The sequence below is a fragment of the Vipera berus genome, assembly GCF_964194415.1.
Source record: "Vipera berus genome assembly, chromosome: W".
Classification (NCBI taxonomy): domain Eukaryota; kingdom Metazoa; phylum Chordata; class Lepidosauria; order Squamata; family Viperidae; genus Vipera; species Vipera berus.
This window is the reverse complement of record NC_138210.1, coordinates 34,562,319-34,576,545: the sequence shown is the minus strand read 5'-3', so window position 1 is coordinate 34,576,545 and position 14,227 is coordinate 34,562,319. Positions and strand designations below refer to the sequence as shown.

The window sequence follows — 14,227 nt, the reverse complement described above, 5'->3', positions numbered from 1 at the left end:
GGCCGGAATGGGACTTTTCTCTTCCCCATTCACCCCCACCCTCCAGCCATAGCCAATGGACAGCGAGCATTCAGACTCAGCTGAAGCTCTGCTGGCCTTTCTCCAACACCAATGGACCCACAGCCAGGCTCATAACTGGTTCACCAAACTCAACAAAAAGTTAGGTATCAGTTCTGCTGAACTAGTGCAAACCAGCTGAATCCCACCACTGAGAATAACTACCTTTTGTCTTGTTCCTGTGTCATTTTGCCATGGTGTATGACCTGTGACATGAACCTGTCTTCCACAACCTCACCTTAGTTGCAGGGTTCAGCTGTTCCTCACCTAGTTTTAAGCCTCCTACACAGGTGTTTCTGTTTCAGTTAATGACAGTGTTTCAACCTACATATGAAATTGATGATCAATGGCACGTGCTTGGTAAATGGTTAATCATACACCCGACTTTAATCCTACAAAACCCCTTTCTGCAAGTGTAAGAATTGAAGCTGTTTTGAAGGCAAAGGGTGGTCACACCAAATATTGAATATCTCTTCTGTTCACTTACCTTCCATTTTGTTAATTGATAAACTATTTCTAAAAGCATTCTTAATTTACAGCATTTTTGCACAACTGCCTAACACATTTGCACAGTACTATACAAAATGAAGACGCAATAATTTTCAGAGTTGTAGTTTCTGAGGAAGACTATTCTTGTTGTTGCACTTAAATTATTCCTGCATTATATTCCTGAGTGAGAATACTTACGTTTATTTTCCTCATTTTTCTTATTTGTGTCTCCCTCGTTTTCCTCTACCATCATTAATTCAGGAAGCATTTGAACTGCAGAAAAGACAGGTGTCTAGTCTGGTTAAACAGGGAGCTTTTTTGTGGTCCCAGATTCTGATTACATGCCATATTTTCCTGAATTGTTTATTGTTTATTGTTTACTCTTTGTTTCCCTTCCAAAATCTCTCTCCTTCAGTTTCCAAGTGTTCAGTTCAATTTCTCAACCTCATGATAGGAAAGCAACAATAGCATTACACTGTGCTGCTTTTGCCCAATCACATATTAAATACTAATCATTTGCTTTCCTATTGTAAAATAACCTGCAGCATTTGGTTAGCACAATTTCAAACTGACATGATCAACTATATCAGGGGTGTCAAACTGCCGGCCTGCCGGCCAGTTGCATCATACAAGCACCTTGCCCATCCCACCCCGACCCGACCCCAGCTCTGGCAATGTGAAAAAAAGTTGCGATACATTGCAACACGTCATGTAATGCGTTGAGTTTGACACCCGTGAACTATATTCTCAGAAAACCTGTCCTTCCCATTAACAAGATATAAGCACCACAATCTCCTTAAAATCAGTCATATCTGCTCATCAAGACCACCAATAGTTATTAATAGTTGTAACAGATAAATTTATGTCTTCTAGGATATTTTTCAAAGGACTACAGGTGAAACTTGAAAAATTAGAATATCGTGCAAAAGTTCATTTATTTCAGTAATGCAACTTAAAAGGGGAAACTTATATGAGATAGACTCATCACATGCAAAGCAAGATAGTTCAAGCCCTGATTTGTCATAATTGTGATGATTATGGCTTACAGCTCATGAAATCCCCAAATCCACAATCTCAGAAAATTAGAATATTGTGAAAAGGTGCAATATTCTAGGCTCAAAGTGTCCCACTCTAATCAGCTAATTAAGCTATAACACCTGCAAAGGGTTCCTGAGCCTTTAAATGGTCTCTCAGTCTGGTTCAGTAGGAATCACAATCATGGGGAAGATTGCTGACCTGACAGTTGTGCAGAAAACCATCATTGACACCCTCCATAAGGAGGGAAAGACTCAAAAGGTATATGAAGAAGGTATATGAAGAACATCCAAAAGAAGTTGGATGTTCCCAAAGTGCTGTATCAAAGCACATTAATAGAAAGTTATGTGGAAGGGAAAAGTGTGGAAGAAAAAGGTGCACAAGCAGCAGGGATGACCGCAGCCTGGAGAGGATTGTCAGGAAAAGGCCATTCAAAAGGGTTGGGGACTTTCACAAGGAGTGGACTGAGGCTGGAGTCAGTGCATCAAGAGCCACCACACACAGACGGATCCTGGACATGGGCTTCAAATGTCGTATTCCTCTTGTCAAGCCACTCCTGAACAACAAACAACGTCAGAAGCGTCTTACCTGGGCTAAAGAAAAACAGACCTGGTCTGTTGCTCAGTGGTCCAAAGTCCTCTTTTCTGATGAGAGCAACTTTTGCATCTCATTTGGAAACCAAGGACCCAGAGTCTGGAGGAAGAATGGAGAGGCACACACTGCAAGATGCTTGAAGTCCAGTGTGAAGTTTCCACAGTCTGTGTTGATTTGGGGAGCCATGTCATCTGCTGGTGTTGGTCCACTGTGCTTCATTAAGTCCAGGGTCAACGCAGCCGTCTACCAGGAGATTTTGGAGCACTTCATGCTTCCTTCCGCAGACGAGCTTTATGGGGATGCTGACCTCATTTTCCAGCAGGACCTGGCACCTGCCCACACTGCCAAAAGCACCAAAACCTGGTTCAGTGACCGTGGGATTACTGTGCTTGATTGGCCAGCAAACTCCATCGCTTTTCAGCAGAATTTCAACTGTTCAGAGCTGCTGGGAAGTGCTACATCCTGTAAGTTTTGGAAGGGCTGCACCAAAAAAGTAGCTAGTGCCCTGATTGGTTTGCATTGTATTTGAACTGCATTTGGGGCCCTGATTGGATCTCCATCGCTTTTCAGCAGAATTTCAACTGTTCAGAGCTGCTGGGAAGTGCTACATCCTGTAAGTTTTGGAAGGGCTGCACCAAAAAATATATAACTAAAAATCAAAAACAGCAGCGGTACATTCAGGACAAGTGCATCTGAGATTCGTTGTAGCTCAGCATGTCTGGCTTAGTTCAGTGTAACACTTGTTTTGCAGCTGTCTTTCGCAGTACCCTTATCAAACTTGGAAACTGTCCTATCTGTAAACAAATCACTAGTCTACACGGACAGATTATTTATCTAGAGTCTGTAATCTGTGCTCTTCAGGCAGAAATTAGGTCTCCAGTTCAGCACTTCTACACTATTGAGCCTCCGCGCTATCAGCCCCCTCTACCACAAAGATCCTGCAGGAGAAGGGCAGTGTGGACAACCGTGGGATCTGTTGTGATTCAGGGTCAGCCTGTGGGTTCGGCAGTTGGGTCGGACGATTCAGAGGAGGAGGAGGGGGGTGTTGGAGAGGTTGCTGAGGGGGTTGGAGAGCTTGCTGATGAGAGCCCTCAGCCAGGCCCCTCCCACCTGGTTACGACGCAGACCCAGCTGTGTGAGCCTGACAGCGTGGATGAAGATGACCCACAGCTGGCCCTGTTCAAGGACGCCCGACGCAGGAGGCAGTCAATCAGGAGTAAACAGAGGAAGGCAATGGGGCACCTCGGAAGGAGGCAGAGAGAAGCCACGCCCTGAACTGTTTAAAAGGGGAATGCGTGGGAGGGCTGGTTTGCTGAAGGCAACCGTTTGAATAGTTCCTGTTTCATGGTTCGTGTCTTGTTTTGCTCTATTTGCTTTTGTGTTCATAAATTTGGCAGGCTTAGTTCCAGCCTCTTGCCTTCTTGTAAAAGGGGTTGTCCCTGCCTTATCTGCAGGGCCGGTAGTAGGCTGGTACAGAACAGGATCTGGCAGGGTGAGATCTGTGAACCATAAACCCAAAGCTTTTGCTGTGTCCCTGCACAACAGATACAGTGCCCTTTCTGACCTTAATAGGGACATTAAGGAGACAGGTAAAGGTATCTGTGATAATAACTCAAATAAGCAGGGGATCGTGGTCCAAGATGAAAAACTTGTTTTCGACAGGGAGAAGTGTGAATCTGGTATTACACACCAGTCATGCAAGAACAGAAAGGCATCCAAAAAGAGAAGCCACCTTCTGGTTGGTGATTCAATTATAAGGGATGTAAATTTAGGAAAGGACACAGAGGTTTTGAAAGAGGTCAGGAGTCTTCCAGGTGCTGCTGCCAGTAGGGACAAGAAGCGTATTTCTAAAATAATGAAGAATGCCAGCAAGGACTGTGATGTGGAGGCTATTGTACATCTTGGCACTAACGATCTGTCCCAAAAAATGTACTGTCTGTGCAGAATGATTTCCAGAGCTTGGGGCAGGAACTTAGCAGAATAGGCTGTAGGGTTACTTTTTCAGAGGTTTTACCAGTGTATAAGGAGCAAAATGGAAAAGGCCAGCGTATAGCAGAATTTAATATGTGGCTAAAGGAGTGGTGTAAAGGAGAAGGCTTTGGTTATATTAGTCACGATGTCTGTAGCTGGTCCAATGAAAAAATGTATAAAAGAGATGGTCTGCATCCATCCAAGAAAGGGACTGAGTTACTTGGCAATAAAATCACAGCTTTTCTGGAGGAACACTTAAACTAAACAATGGGGACAGTGAGTTAATTGATACAGAACATCACTGTCCCCGGCAATCTAAGAAAATAGGGGAAGCCAGGCACCACACAAGTTATGCAGCAAGTAAACACAGGGTCAGTCATAAATGACTCAAATGTCTATACACTAATGCACAGAGTATGAACAGTAAGCAAGCTGAACTAGAAATTCAGGTAAATGAGGGCGGATATGATATTGTTGCCATTACGGAAACATGGTGGGACGAAACCTACAAATGCAACACACAGCTAGATGGATTTAAACTATTTAAAAGAAACAGACTAAACAAAAGAGGAGGTGGAGTTGCTCACTATATAAGAAATAACTTTATCTCTACAGAAATAGAGCACAACAATGATGAAAACTATATACTTGAATGCATTTGGGTCAATATAAAAGGGGGGGGGGAAATGACATTTCCATAGGTGTATACTATAGGCCGCCCAACCAAGCAGAGGAAATAGATGAACTTTTTGCTAGTCAGCTAACTAAGGTATGTAAGAAGCACATCACAATAGTAATGGGGGACTTTAAATATCCTGATATCAACTGGGAGACAAACTCTGCACCAAGTGGAAGATCAAACAGATTCCTGACAAACCTAGCAGACAGCTTTCTCTCCCAAAAAGTAGAGAAGGGAACTAGGGGATTAGCCATATTGGATTTAATTCTCACAAACAGAGATGAAATGATAGAAAATGTTGAAGCCGCAGGAACCTTGGGGGGAAGTGATCATGCAATATTGGAATTCAACATTCTGGAGGCACAAGCAATGGAACACAGTCAAACTAGAGTCTTGGACTTTAAAAGAGCTAATTTTAATAAACTTAGAGAGACCATGGGAAGAATTCCATGGATGAGAATCCTAAAGGGGAAAACAACTCAAGAAGCTTGGAAAATTCTGAAAAGTGAGATAATAAAGGCCCAGTCTAGTACAATACCAACAAAGAAGAAAAATAACAGCTCTCAAAAGAAACCAGCATGGCTGCATAAAGAACTCTCTGATAAATTGAAAGATAAAAAGGACAAGTATAAGAATTGGAAAGAGGAGCACATAACTAAGTCAGAATATCAGCAAATAGCCCGTGCCTGCAAAGATGAAGTGAGGAAAGCTAAGGCTCAAAATGAACTAAGGCTTGCAACCAAAGTCAAAAATAACAAAAAATGCTTCTTTCAACACATAAAAAACAAGAAAAAAGTTAAGGAAATGATTGGTCCATTAGTGGGGGAAAGTGGCAAGAAGGTGACAAGCAATAGGGAGAAAGCAGAACTATTTAATTCGTTTTTTGCATCTGTCTTTACACAAAGGGAAAAAACAGTCCAACCTACCAAAACCAATGCCATAAAAAACACAATAGAGACGCAAGTTAAGAAAGGCAAAAAAATGGTAAGTGAACACCTGTCCAGCCTAGATGAGTTCAAATCACCAGGACCAGATGGATTACACCCCAAGGTTCTCAAGGAACTGGCAGACGTGATCTCAGAACCACTGAACTATATTTTTCAAAGATCCTGGAGCACTGGGGAACTACCAGAGGACTGGAAGAGAGCTGATGTAGTTCCCATCTTCAAAAAAAGGAAAAAAATAGATCGTGGAAACTACAGACTACAGGTGAGTTATGCCCTCACCGTGATGTCTCGTTGCCTGGAGGCGGTCCAGGTCTGGATGGGGAGAAACAAGCTTCGTCTCAATCCGGCCAAGACTGAGTGGCTGTGCATACCAGCATCTCGGACTAACCAGTCCATTTCATCTTTAATGATGGGGGTGAGGTGTTTTCCCCCGTTGATAGGGCTCGCAACTTGGGCGTCCTCCTGGATTCGCGGCTCAGTTTTGAAGACCATATAGGAGCCGTGACCAAGGGGGCCTTTGCCCAGGTTCGCCTGGTATGCCAGTTGCGGCCCTACCTGGACCGAGATGCCCTGCGCACAGTCACTCATGCGCTCGTGACCTCCCGATTGGACTACTGCAACGCTCTCTACATGGGGCTGCCCTTGAGGACCATTCGGAGGCTTCAGCTGGTGCAGAATGCAGCCGTGCGGGTTGTGATGGGGGTTTCCTGATACTCCCATGTAACACCTCTACTCCACGAGCTGCATTGGCTTCCAGTTGCTCTCCGGGTGAGATTCAAGGTGCTGGTGATGACCTATAAAGCCCTAAATGGCTTGGGTCCGGGATATCTGAGGGAACACCTGCTGCCAGCATCAAGCTCCCTTCGTCCTGTGCGCTCCCACAGGGTCGGTCTTCTCAGGGTACCGCCAGTAAAAGATTGCCGGCGGACAATACCCAGGGGGAGGGCCTTCTCTGTGGGTGCGCCAGCCCTTTGGAACCAGCTACCTGTAGAGCTTAGGACTTCCCCTGACCTTCGCTCATTCCGCCGGGACCTGAAGACCTGGCTCTTCGAGCTTTCTGGCCTGGACTGAGAATATTAACTGGGGTTTTAATTGTATTTTGTTATTGGGGTTTTTAGTTTCAAGGTTAGTTTAATCATTTTAATTGTTTTTAATCTATGTAATTTGTTGTACTGTTTTAAAAAAACCTTGTGAATAAAAATAAATAAATAAACCAGTGGAACAACCTGCCTCCAGAGGTGGTGAATGCTCCAACACTGGAGGTTTTTAAGAAGAGACTGGACAGCCATTTGCCTGAAATGGTATAGGGTTTCCTGCCTGAGCAGGGGGTTGGACTAGATGACCTCCAAGGTCCCTTCCAACTTATTATTATTATTATTGTTGTTAAAATGAAATTAAAATGAAAAAATACATGGCAGACAAGGCTATGGCAGCAGTTTTATAATTTTTATCGTTACACAGGGCTCCCACAGGTACATACACTTCCACTGCAACCCCTCCTTTCAATATTTCCAGTCAGGCCCTTCTAAATATCCACGCCTATCTCTAGCTATCATTAACAAGGAGAAAAAACCTTCCTGCTCCGTGCAATCTCCTTTTGTTCTTGACATATACCCACAACCTCTTTCTTCCGCGTTCACTTTCCCCGCACACCCTCCAAAACAATAACGTCGCTGTCACATTTCTCTATTGAGGGTGAGTCCCGAGATCGAACACGACGACCTGGGGCTTCCACTTCACACAGTACTCAGACTCCTCCCCTCTCCTCAGAGTTATGGGGTGATGTGACACAAAACTCGGTGCAAAGGCTCAGCTCAGCTGAAACCCCGGCCTCTTCCTTCCAGTCAGGGGCAGCGCATCGGCGGAAAAAAGCAGCACCAGCACCTCCCTCTGGGCAATCGAGCTATCTCGACCCTCAACCGGAGGCATTTACTTGACAATCTTTGGTTTGGGGGTTGTCTGCATAGAGGAGAGACAGGCAGGCAAAGGGTCTCTTCCGAAGGGATGCCTTAGCCGCCCAGAGAAACGACTCCCTGCCTCGCCTCCCAATTCTCAACACTTAGTATCCTCCCAAATTCCATTTAGAAAAAAACTTGCTCCCTCCTCAATCAGTTGTTTCCTTCGGCTGGGCAGTGAGGAAGAGGGCAGCCTTCAACCCTGGGACATCTCCTCCAACCGTGTATGCTCTCCCCCCCCCCAACTCGCTCAGGAAAACGCACGGCCCTTCATCCGTCGCCGCTCGTCATCACCAGTTCGGGAAGGGGGAGAGAAAAGGCACCATCTCCGGTAGAGGGACCTCGGCTCCAATTCCCCCTCAACCACACACTAAACAAAGCCTCTCCACCCAACGAAACTTCAAGAAGGCCAAGCAGACAACCGACCGTCCGCTCACCTCAAACCGGCCCTTGGTGACCCCGTTCATTTCCCTCCTCATGGCTGAGGCCCAGCGGGGGTCCGAGCCAGACTTGCCCCCCCCCCCCACCTCCTTGGCGCGGCGGCTTCGGTTTCCTGTTTGTCCGTTGTCCTCCCTCTTCGCCTTGGGAGGGGTATGGAGAGGGAGGAGGAGCCGTATACCCACCCTCTTGGCACGCGCGAAATTGCTGGTCGGCTAGAGTTACTTCCTGGCTTGCGCGACTCCGAAGGGCAAAAATAAGGAACCTGGCTTTCCTCAATTACAAGCAATTCTTCTACGCAAAAGAAAAACACGCCGCACCTGCCAGCAGCAGTGCCGCTCATTGGACGAGGACGGCGCACACGTAGAGGGAGACTAGGCCACGCGCGCTCCCGAGGCCTGGAGCGAGCTGCTGTGGGCGCGCCTTCTACGGGGAATAGGGAGGAGGTGTCTTTTTTCCTCTGATCTTTGCAGCTGCAGCAGCCACCCGAGGCTGATGCAGTTTTTTTCCCCTGTGAAGTTCAGGTATTGGGTATGCTCGCTGACCCTTTACGTCACGAGCTCACTAAATTATGTATTTCCTTCTGTGCATACGTGCTGTACTGTTAATATCTACGCTTTCAGTTTCAGTCAACGGTGGGGATGTAAGCAAAAGGATAGAACCTTAGATCTTGCTTTCTGCAGGTGAAACTCGAAAAATTAGAATATGTGCAAAAGTTCATTTATTTCAGTAATGCAACTTAAAAGGGGAAACTAATATATGAGATAGACTCATTACATGCAAAGCAAGATAGTTCAAGCCGTGATTTGTCATAATTGTGATGATTATGGCTTACAGCTCATGAAAACCCCAAATCCACAATCTCAGAAAATTAGAATATTGTGAAAAGGTGCAATATTCTAGGCTCAAAGTGTCCCACTCTAATCAGCTAATTAAGCTATAACACCTGCAAAGGGTTCCTGAGCCTTTAAATGGTCTCTCAGTCTGGTTCAGTAGGAATCACAATCATGGGGAAGACTGCTGACCTGACAGTTGTGCAGAAAACCATCATTGACACCCTCCATAAGGAGGGAAAGCCTCAAAAGGTAATTGCAAAAGAAGTTGGATGTTCCCAAAGTGCTGTGTCAAAGCACATTAATAGAAAGTTATGTGGAAAGGAAAAGTGTGGAAGAAAAAGGTGCACAAGCAGCAGGGATGACAGCAGCCTGGAGAGGATTGTCAGGAAAAGGCCATTCAAAAGTGTTGGGGACTTTCACAAGGAGTGGACTGAGGCTGGAGTCAGTGCATCAAGAGACACCACACACAGACGGATCCTGGACATGGGCTTCAAATGTCGTATTCCTCTTGTCAAGCCGCACCTGAACAACAAACAACGTCAGAAGCGTCTTACCTGGGCTAAAGAAAAACAGACCTGGTCTGTTGCTCAGTGGTCCAAAGTCCTCTTTTCTGATGAGAGCAACTTTTGCATCTCATTTGGAAACCAAGGACCCAGAGTCTGGAGGAAGAATGGAGAGTCACACACTGCAAGATGCTTGAAGTCCAGTGTGAAGTTTCCACAGTCTGTGTTGATTTGGGGAGCCATGTCATCTGCTGGTGTTGGTCCACTGTGCTTCATTAAGTCCAGGGTCAATGCAGCCGTCTACCAGGAGATTTTGGAGCACTTCATGCTTCCTTCCGCAGACGAGCTTTATGGGGATGCTGACTTCATTTTCCAGCAGGACCTGGCACCTGCCCACACTGCCAAAAGCACCAAAACCTGGTTCAATGACCGTGGGATTACTGTGCTTGATTGGCCAGCAAACTCGCCTGACCTGAACCCCATAGAGAATCTATGGGGCATTGCCAAGAGAAAGATGAGAGACATGAGACCGAACAATGCAGAAGAACTGAAGGCCGCTATTGAAGCATCCTGGTCTTCCATAACACCTCAGCAGTGCCACAGGCTGATAGCTTCCATGCCACGCCGCATTGAGGCAGTAATTGCTGCAAAAGGGGCCCAGACCAAGTACTGAGTACATATGCATGCTTATACTTTTCAGAGGTCCGATATTGTTCTATGTACACTCCTTGTTTTATTGATTGCATGTAATATTCTAATTTCCTGAGATTGTGGATTTGGGGTTTTCATGAGCTGTACGCCATAATCATCACAATTATGACAAATCATGGCTTGAATTATCTTGCTTTGCATGTAATGAGTCTATCTCATATATTAGTTTCCCCTTTTAAGTTGCATTACTGAAATGAACTTTTGCACGATATTCTAATTTTTTGAGTTTCACCTGTAGCTGCTGTCATTTCATCAACATATACAGTAATTACATGAGCTCCATATACTTGTCCACCTACATAACCCCAACATAAATGTTAGACATAAAATTTTCAATTACCTGTTCTTTTCCTAGTAGTTTTTCATCCTCCTACTTTGTCCTTTTTACTTCCAAAACATACAGAATACATCATACATGCTCATCTCCCCTTAGAATAACTTTATTGTCACTTTAAATGTACACTAATTGGCATACATTAAAATGAAATTAAAATGAAAAAATACATGGCAGACAAGGCTATGGCAGCAGTTTTATAATTTTTATCGTTACACAGGGCTCCCACAGGTACATACACTTCCACTGCAACCCCTCCTTTCAATATTTCTGCCGCTGCCACCACCACCACCACCATCAGTCAGGCCCTTCTAAATATCCACGCCTATCTCTCTTTTTTTTTCAACCATTTCTAACTTTTGGCCGTTTAATTTTTTTTATTATTCTACGCAAAAGAAAAACACGCCGCACGTGCCAGCAGCAGTGCATGCTGTCTGAGACCCACCACCTCAGCCTCAGCTCTTTGGACCTGGGAGACGTCCTCGAACCATGCTTGTAGCGCCTCCAGGGAGAGACCAGCATCACCCAGTTCTCTGGCGTGGTTGCTGTATAAATCCGCTGCCCAGGCTGCGGCCTCGCCCTGCAAGCTAACCGTCACTGCCACCACCATCGCCCACTGGGATGAGTAAGCCAGGGCATACCTGTCCAGATGACTGATGGTGTGGCTCAAAAACATAGCCAGGCGGTCGGGATGCCCGTCATAGGACATCGGCAGTGGTGGCGGACCCCAAACCACACCCGACCCCCATGGACCCATCTGTGGCCCTGGCCCTCGTGGAGTGGTATCATAGCATCGGGAACCCGCTACCTGCCAGTCCAAGGCACTAGATGGTCTTGCTGCCTACCGGGTGGGCCCTCCGTCCGCTGTTGGCCTGGAATCAGAACCACTCCGTGCTGTTGCTGCCGGGATGTGAGCAGCAGGATCCCTCCCTGAGACGTACCATGACTGGGTGGAATCCGGAACCGCGGGCTGGCCAGCCGGAAACAAGACGACCCTGAGCGAACAGCCTGGGTCTCAGTGTGCGACCACCGCATTGTGTCATGTTCAGCCTCTGGGACCGGCCATGGCAAGGGCTCCTGGTATCCTATCTCACCGAATCTGTCCCGGAGTATCTCCATAGTTTGCCTGCCCGGTGCTGTGGAGTAACTCCACTCCTCCTCTTCATCGTTGGTGAGACGTCACTCTTTCCACTCCATTAATGGACCTCTTGGCCTTGCTGTTTGTCCCTGACCAGGGTCCATGTGGCCCAGTGCAGGGCTGAACCACCATTCCCCTCCATGGGTCTGGTCCCCTGCCTCCTGGGAATCATCCACTGTGGCTACCGGCGGTGGGTCCCGTACCTTGGGTCTAACCGCCGGCTGAGCTTCTCCTAGCTCTGCCACCTCAATAGGTGCTGCAGCTCCAGCTGGCTCTCCCTCATCAGCCGCTGGGGCAGACCCCTGTGTTCCCTCTGCCATGCCTATGCCTAAGCAAAAAGACAGGTAGAGGTGAACAGCATAAACAAAGGAACGCTGATTTACTGTCAATACAAGTCCTCGAATGGAAGCAAACACGAATCTCCAGCAGGAACGTGTGACAAAACAGAGGTTGCTTTATTCAGCTCCAATGCACATAAAGTGAAAACAAAGTCAGCGTTGGTAGTACATCGCTCCCAATGCTTACATAGTCGTCAGGAACAGGGCTCCGCCCTCAATCCACAGACCAACATCTGCCCACACATCCATATAAACCCTCCTCCCTCCTCCATTTGCTGCTGTCTCCAGATGCCATCCCCACGCGCGTACTTCAGCCTGCCTCCCTCCTGTCCGGCAACCCACCCCCAGCCAGGTAAGTAGACCAGGTAACCCCTACACTTAATCCCAGGTGTCTGGCCCCACCGTACCCAGCTGCACAAGGGGAGCCGCGGCCCAAACCACCATCCGCAAACCCGAGGAGGTCCATTCCTGAGCTCTTCCGGCAGGCAGCCATCCCGGCAGGGAGCTCCAAACACTCCACTGCCCCCCCCAAGGTCCCCACACCTAACCGGTCAGCAGTGGAGCCACCGGGACGCTCCAGACTCCGTGTGGCCCTTTCCAGCACCTTCTGGAACAGCTGTTCAGCGGCAGGCCCAGCTGCAAGGTCCATTTGCTCAGCCACGTCTGCCAGCATTCCCGGAAGCAGCTGGCAGGTGGCCAAGGAAGCAGGGATCATCTGGCAGTCGGCAGCCCCAGCAGGAAGGTTCGTTTGCTCAGCTGCGCCTGCCAGTATTCCCAGAAGCAGCTGGCAGGCGGCCAAGGAAGCAGGAATCAGCTGGCAATCGGCAGGCCTGGCAGGAAGGTCCGTCTGCGCAGCCGCGCCTGCCAGCAATCCCGGAAGCAGCTGGAGGCCGGCCGACGAAGCAAGACGCCCGGGAAGGCCGACGGCGTCCATGGGAACAGGTGAGTGACATGGCCGCCTGGCAGTAGGCCCCACAAGGAGACTGTTCGGGGTCGGACAGGGAGGAGAGGGGCCGGCGTGAGAGGCCGCCCCCCCATTGAATGTCGGGCCCACGGGGCTCGACACAAAGCAAAAGGCTATATGAGGCAATAAACAAAGCAAATAGAGGAAGCAATAACTTCACAGGTACATCCCCCCCTCCCCTCCAGGAGAAATAGAATAGGAACGGGTTCTCATAACCATTTTATTTTAAAACTTATGTGTTGCTAACAAATCCACCCTTTTCTGTTTTTACAATAATTTAAAAATAAAAATTGTTTTCCAAATAGTTTTAAACTCCCTGATCTCCTCAGCATTCTCGAAATCAATTATTGTAGTATGCTCAGTTACCTTGTTTAACATCATCATTTCCTTCTCACTTTTGTTAATAGTATTTACCATTTCCTCCACAGTGTTTCCCCTTCATGGATTACTGCCTTGTCGTGGCGAAGGGGCTTGCGTAATTCAATGAAGCTATGAGCTATGCCATGCAGGGCCACCCAAGATGGACAGGTCATAGCAGAGATTTCTGACAAAACGTGATCCACTGGAGAAGGAAATGGCAACCCACTCCAGTATCTTTGCCATGAAAACCCCATGGACAGTACCAAAAGGAAAAAAAAGATATGATGCTGGAAGATGAGCCCCCTCAGGTCCGAAGGTGTCCAATATGCTACTGGAGAAGAGCAGAGGGCTAGTACTAGTAGCGCCAGAATGAAGCGACTGGGCCAAAGCCGAAAGGCCGCTCAGCTGTGGATGTATCTGGTGGTGAAAGGAAAGTCCGATGCTGTAAAGATTTTTTTCTCCATAGGAACCTGGAATGTAAGATCCATGAATCAAGGCAAGCTGGACGTAGTCAAACAAGAGATGACAAGACTGAACATCGACATCTTAGAAATCAGTGAACTAAAATGGACAGGAATGGGTGAATTTAATTCAGATGACCATCAGGTATACTACTGCAGGCAAGAATCCCTCAGAAGAAATGGAGTAGCCTTCACAGTCAATAAAAGAGTAGGAAAAGCAATACTGGGATACAATCCTCAAAATGACAGAATGATCTCAGTTCGAATCCAAGGCAAACCATTCAATATCACAGTAGTCCAAGTCTATGCCCCAACCACCAGTGCTGAAGAGGATGAAATTGACCAGTTCTATGAAGCCCTACAGCACCTTATAGAATTAACACCAAAAAATGATGTCCTTATCATCATGGGGGATTG

The 14,227-nt window shown here is 47.1% G+C and overlaps 1 protein-coding gene across 2 annotated transcripts in view; it reads right to left on the bottom strand.

The window, feature by feature from the left end:
* LOC308676568 (F-box/LRR-repeat protein 20-like) overlaps positions 1-8,206 on the bottom strand; it is a gene marked incomplete at both ends in the record, with an annotated part of 278,610 nt that extends 270,404 nt beyond the window's left edge. For both annotated transcript variants that reach the window (XM_081342445.1, XM_081342446.1), the window contains one exon: positions 8,165-8,206. In XM_081342445.1, the coding sequence (XP_081198571.1) occupies positions 8,165-8,206 (42 nt within the window). The remainder of the gene's footprint in view (positions 1-8,164) is intronic.
* Between the last annotated feature and the right edge of the window lie 6,021 nt (positions 8,207-14,227).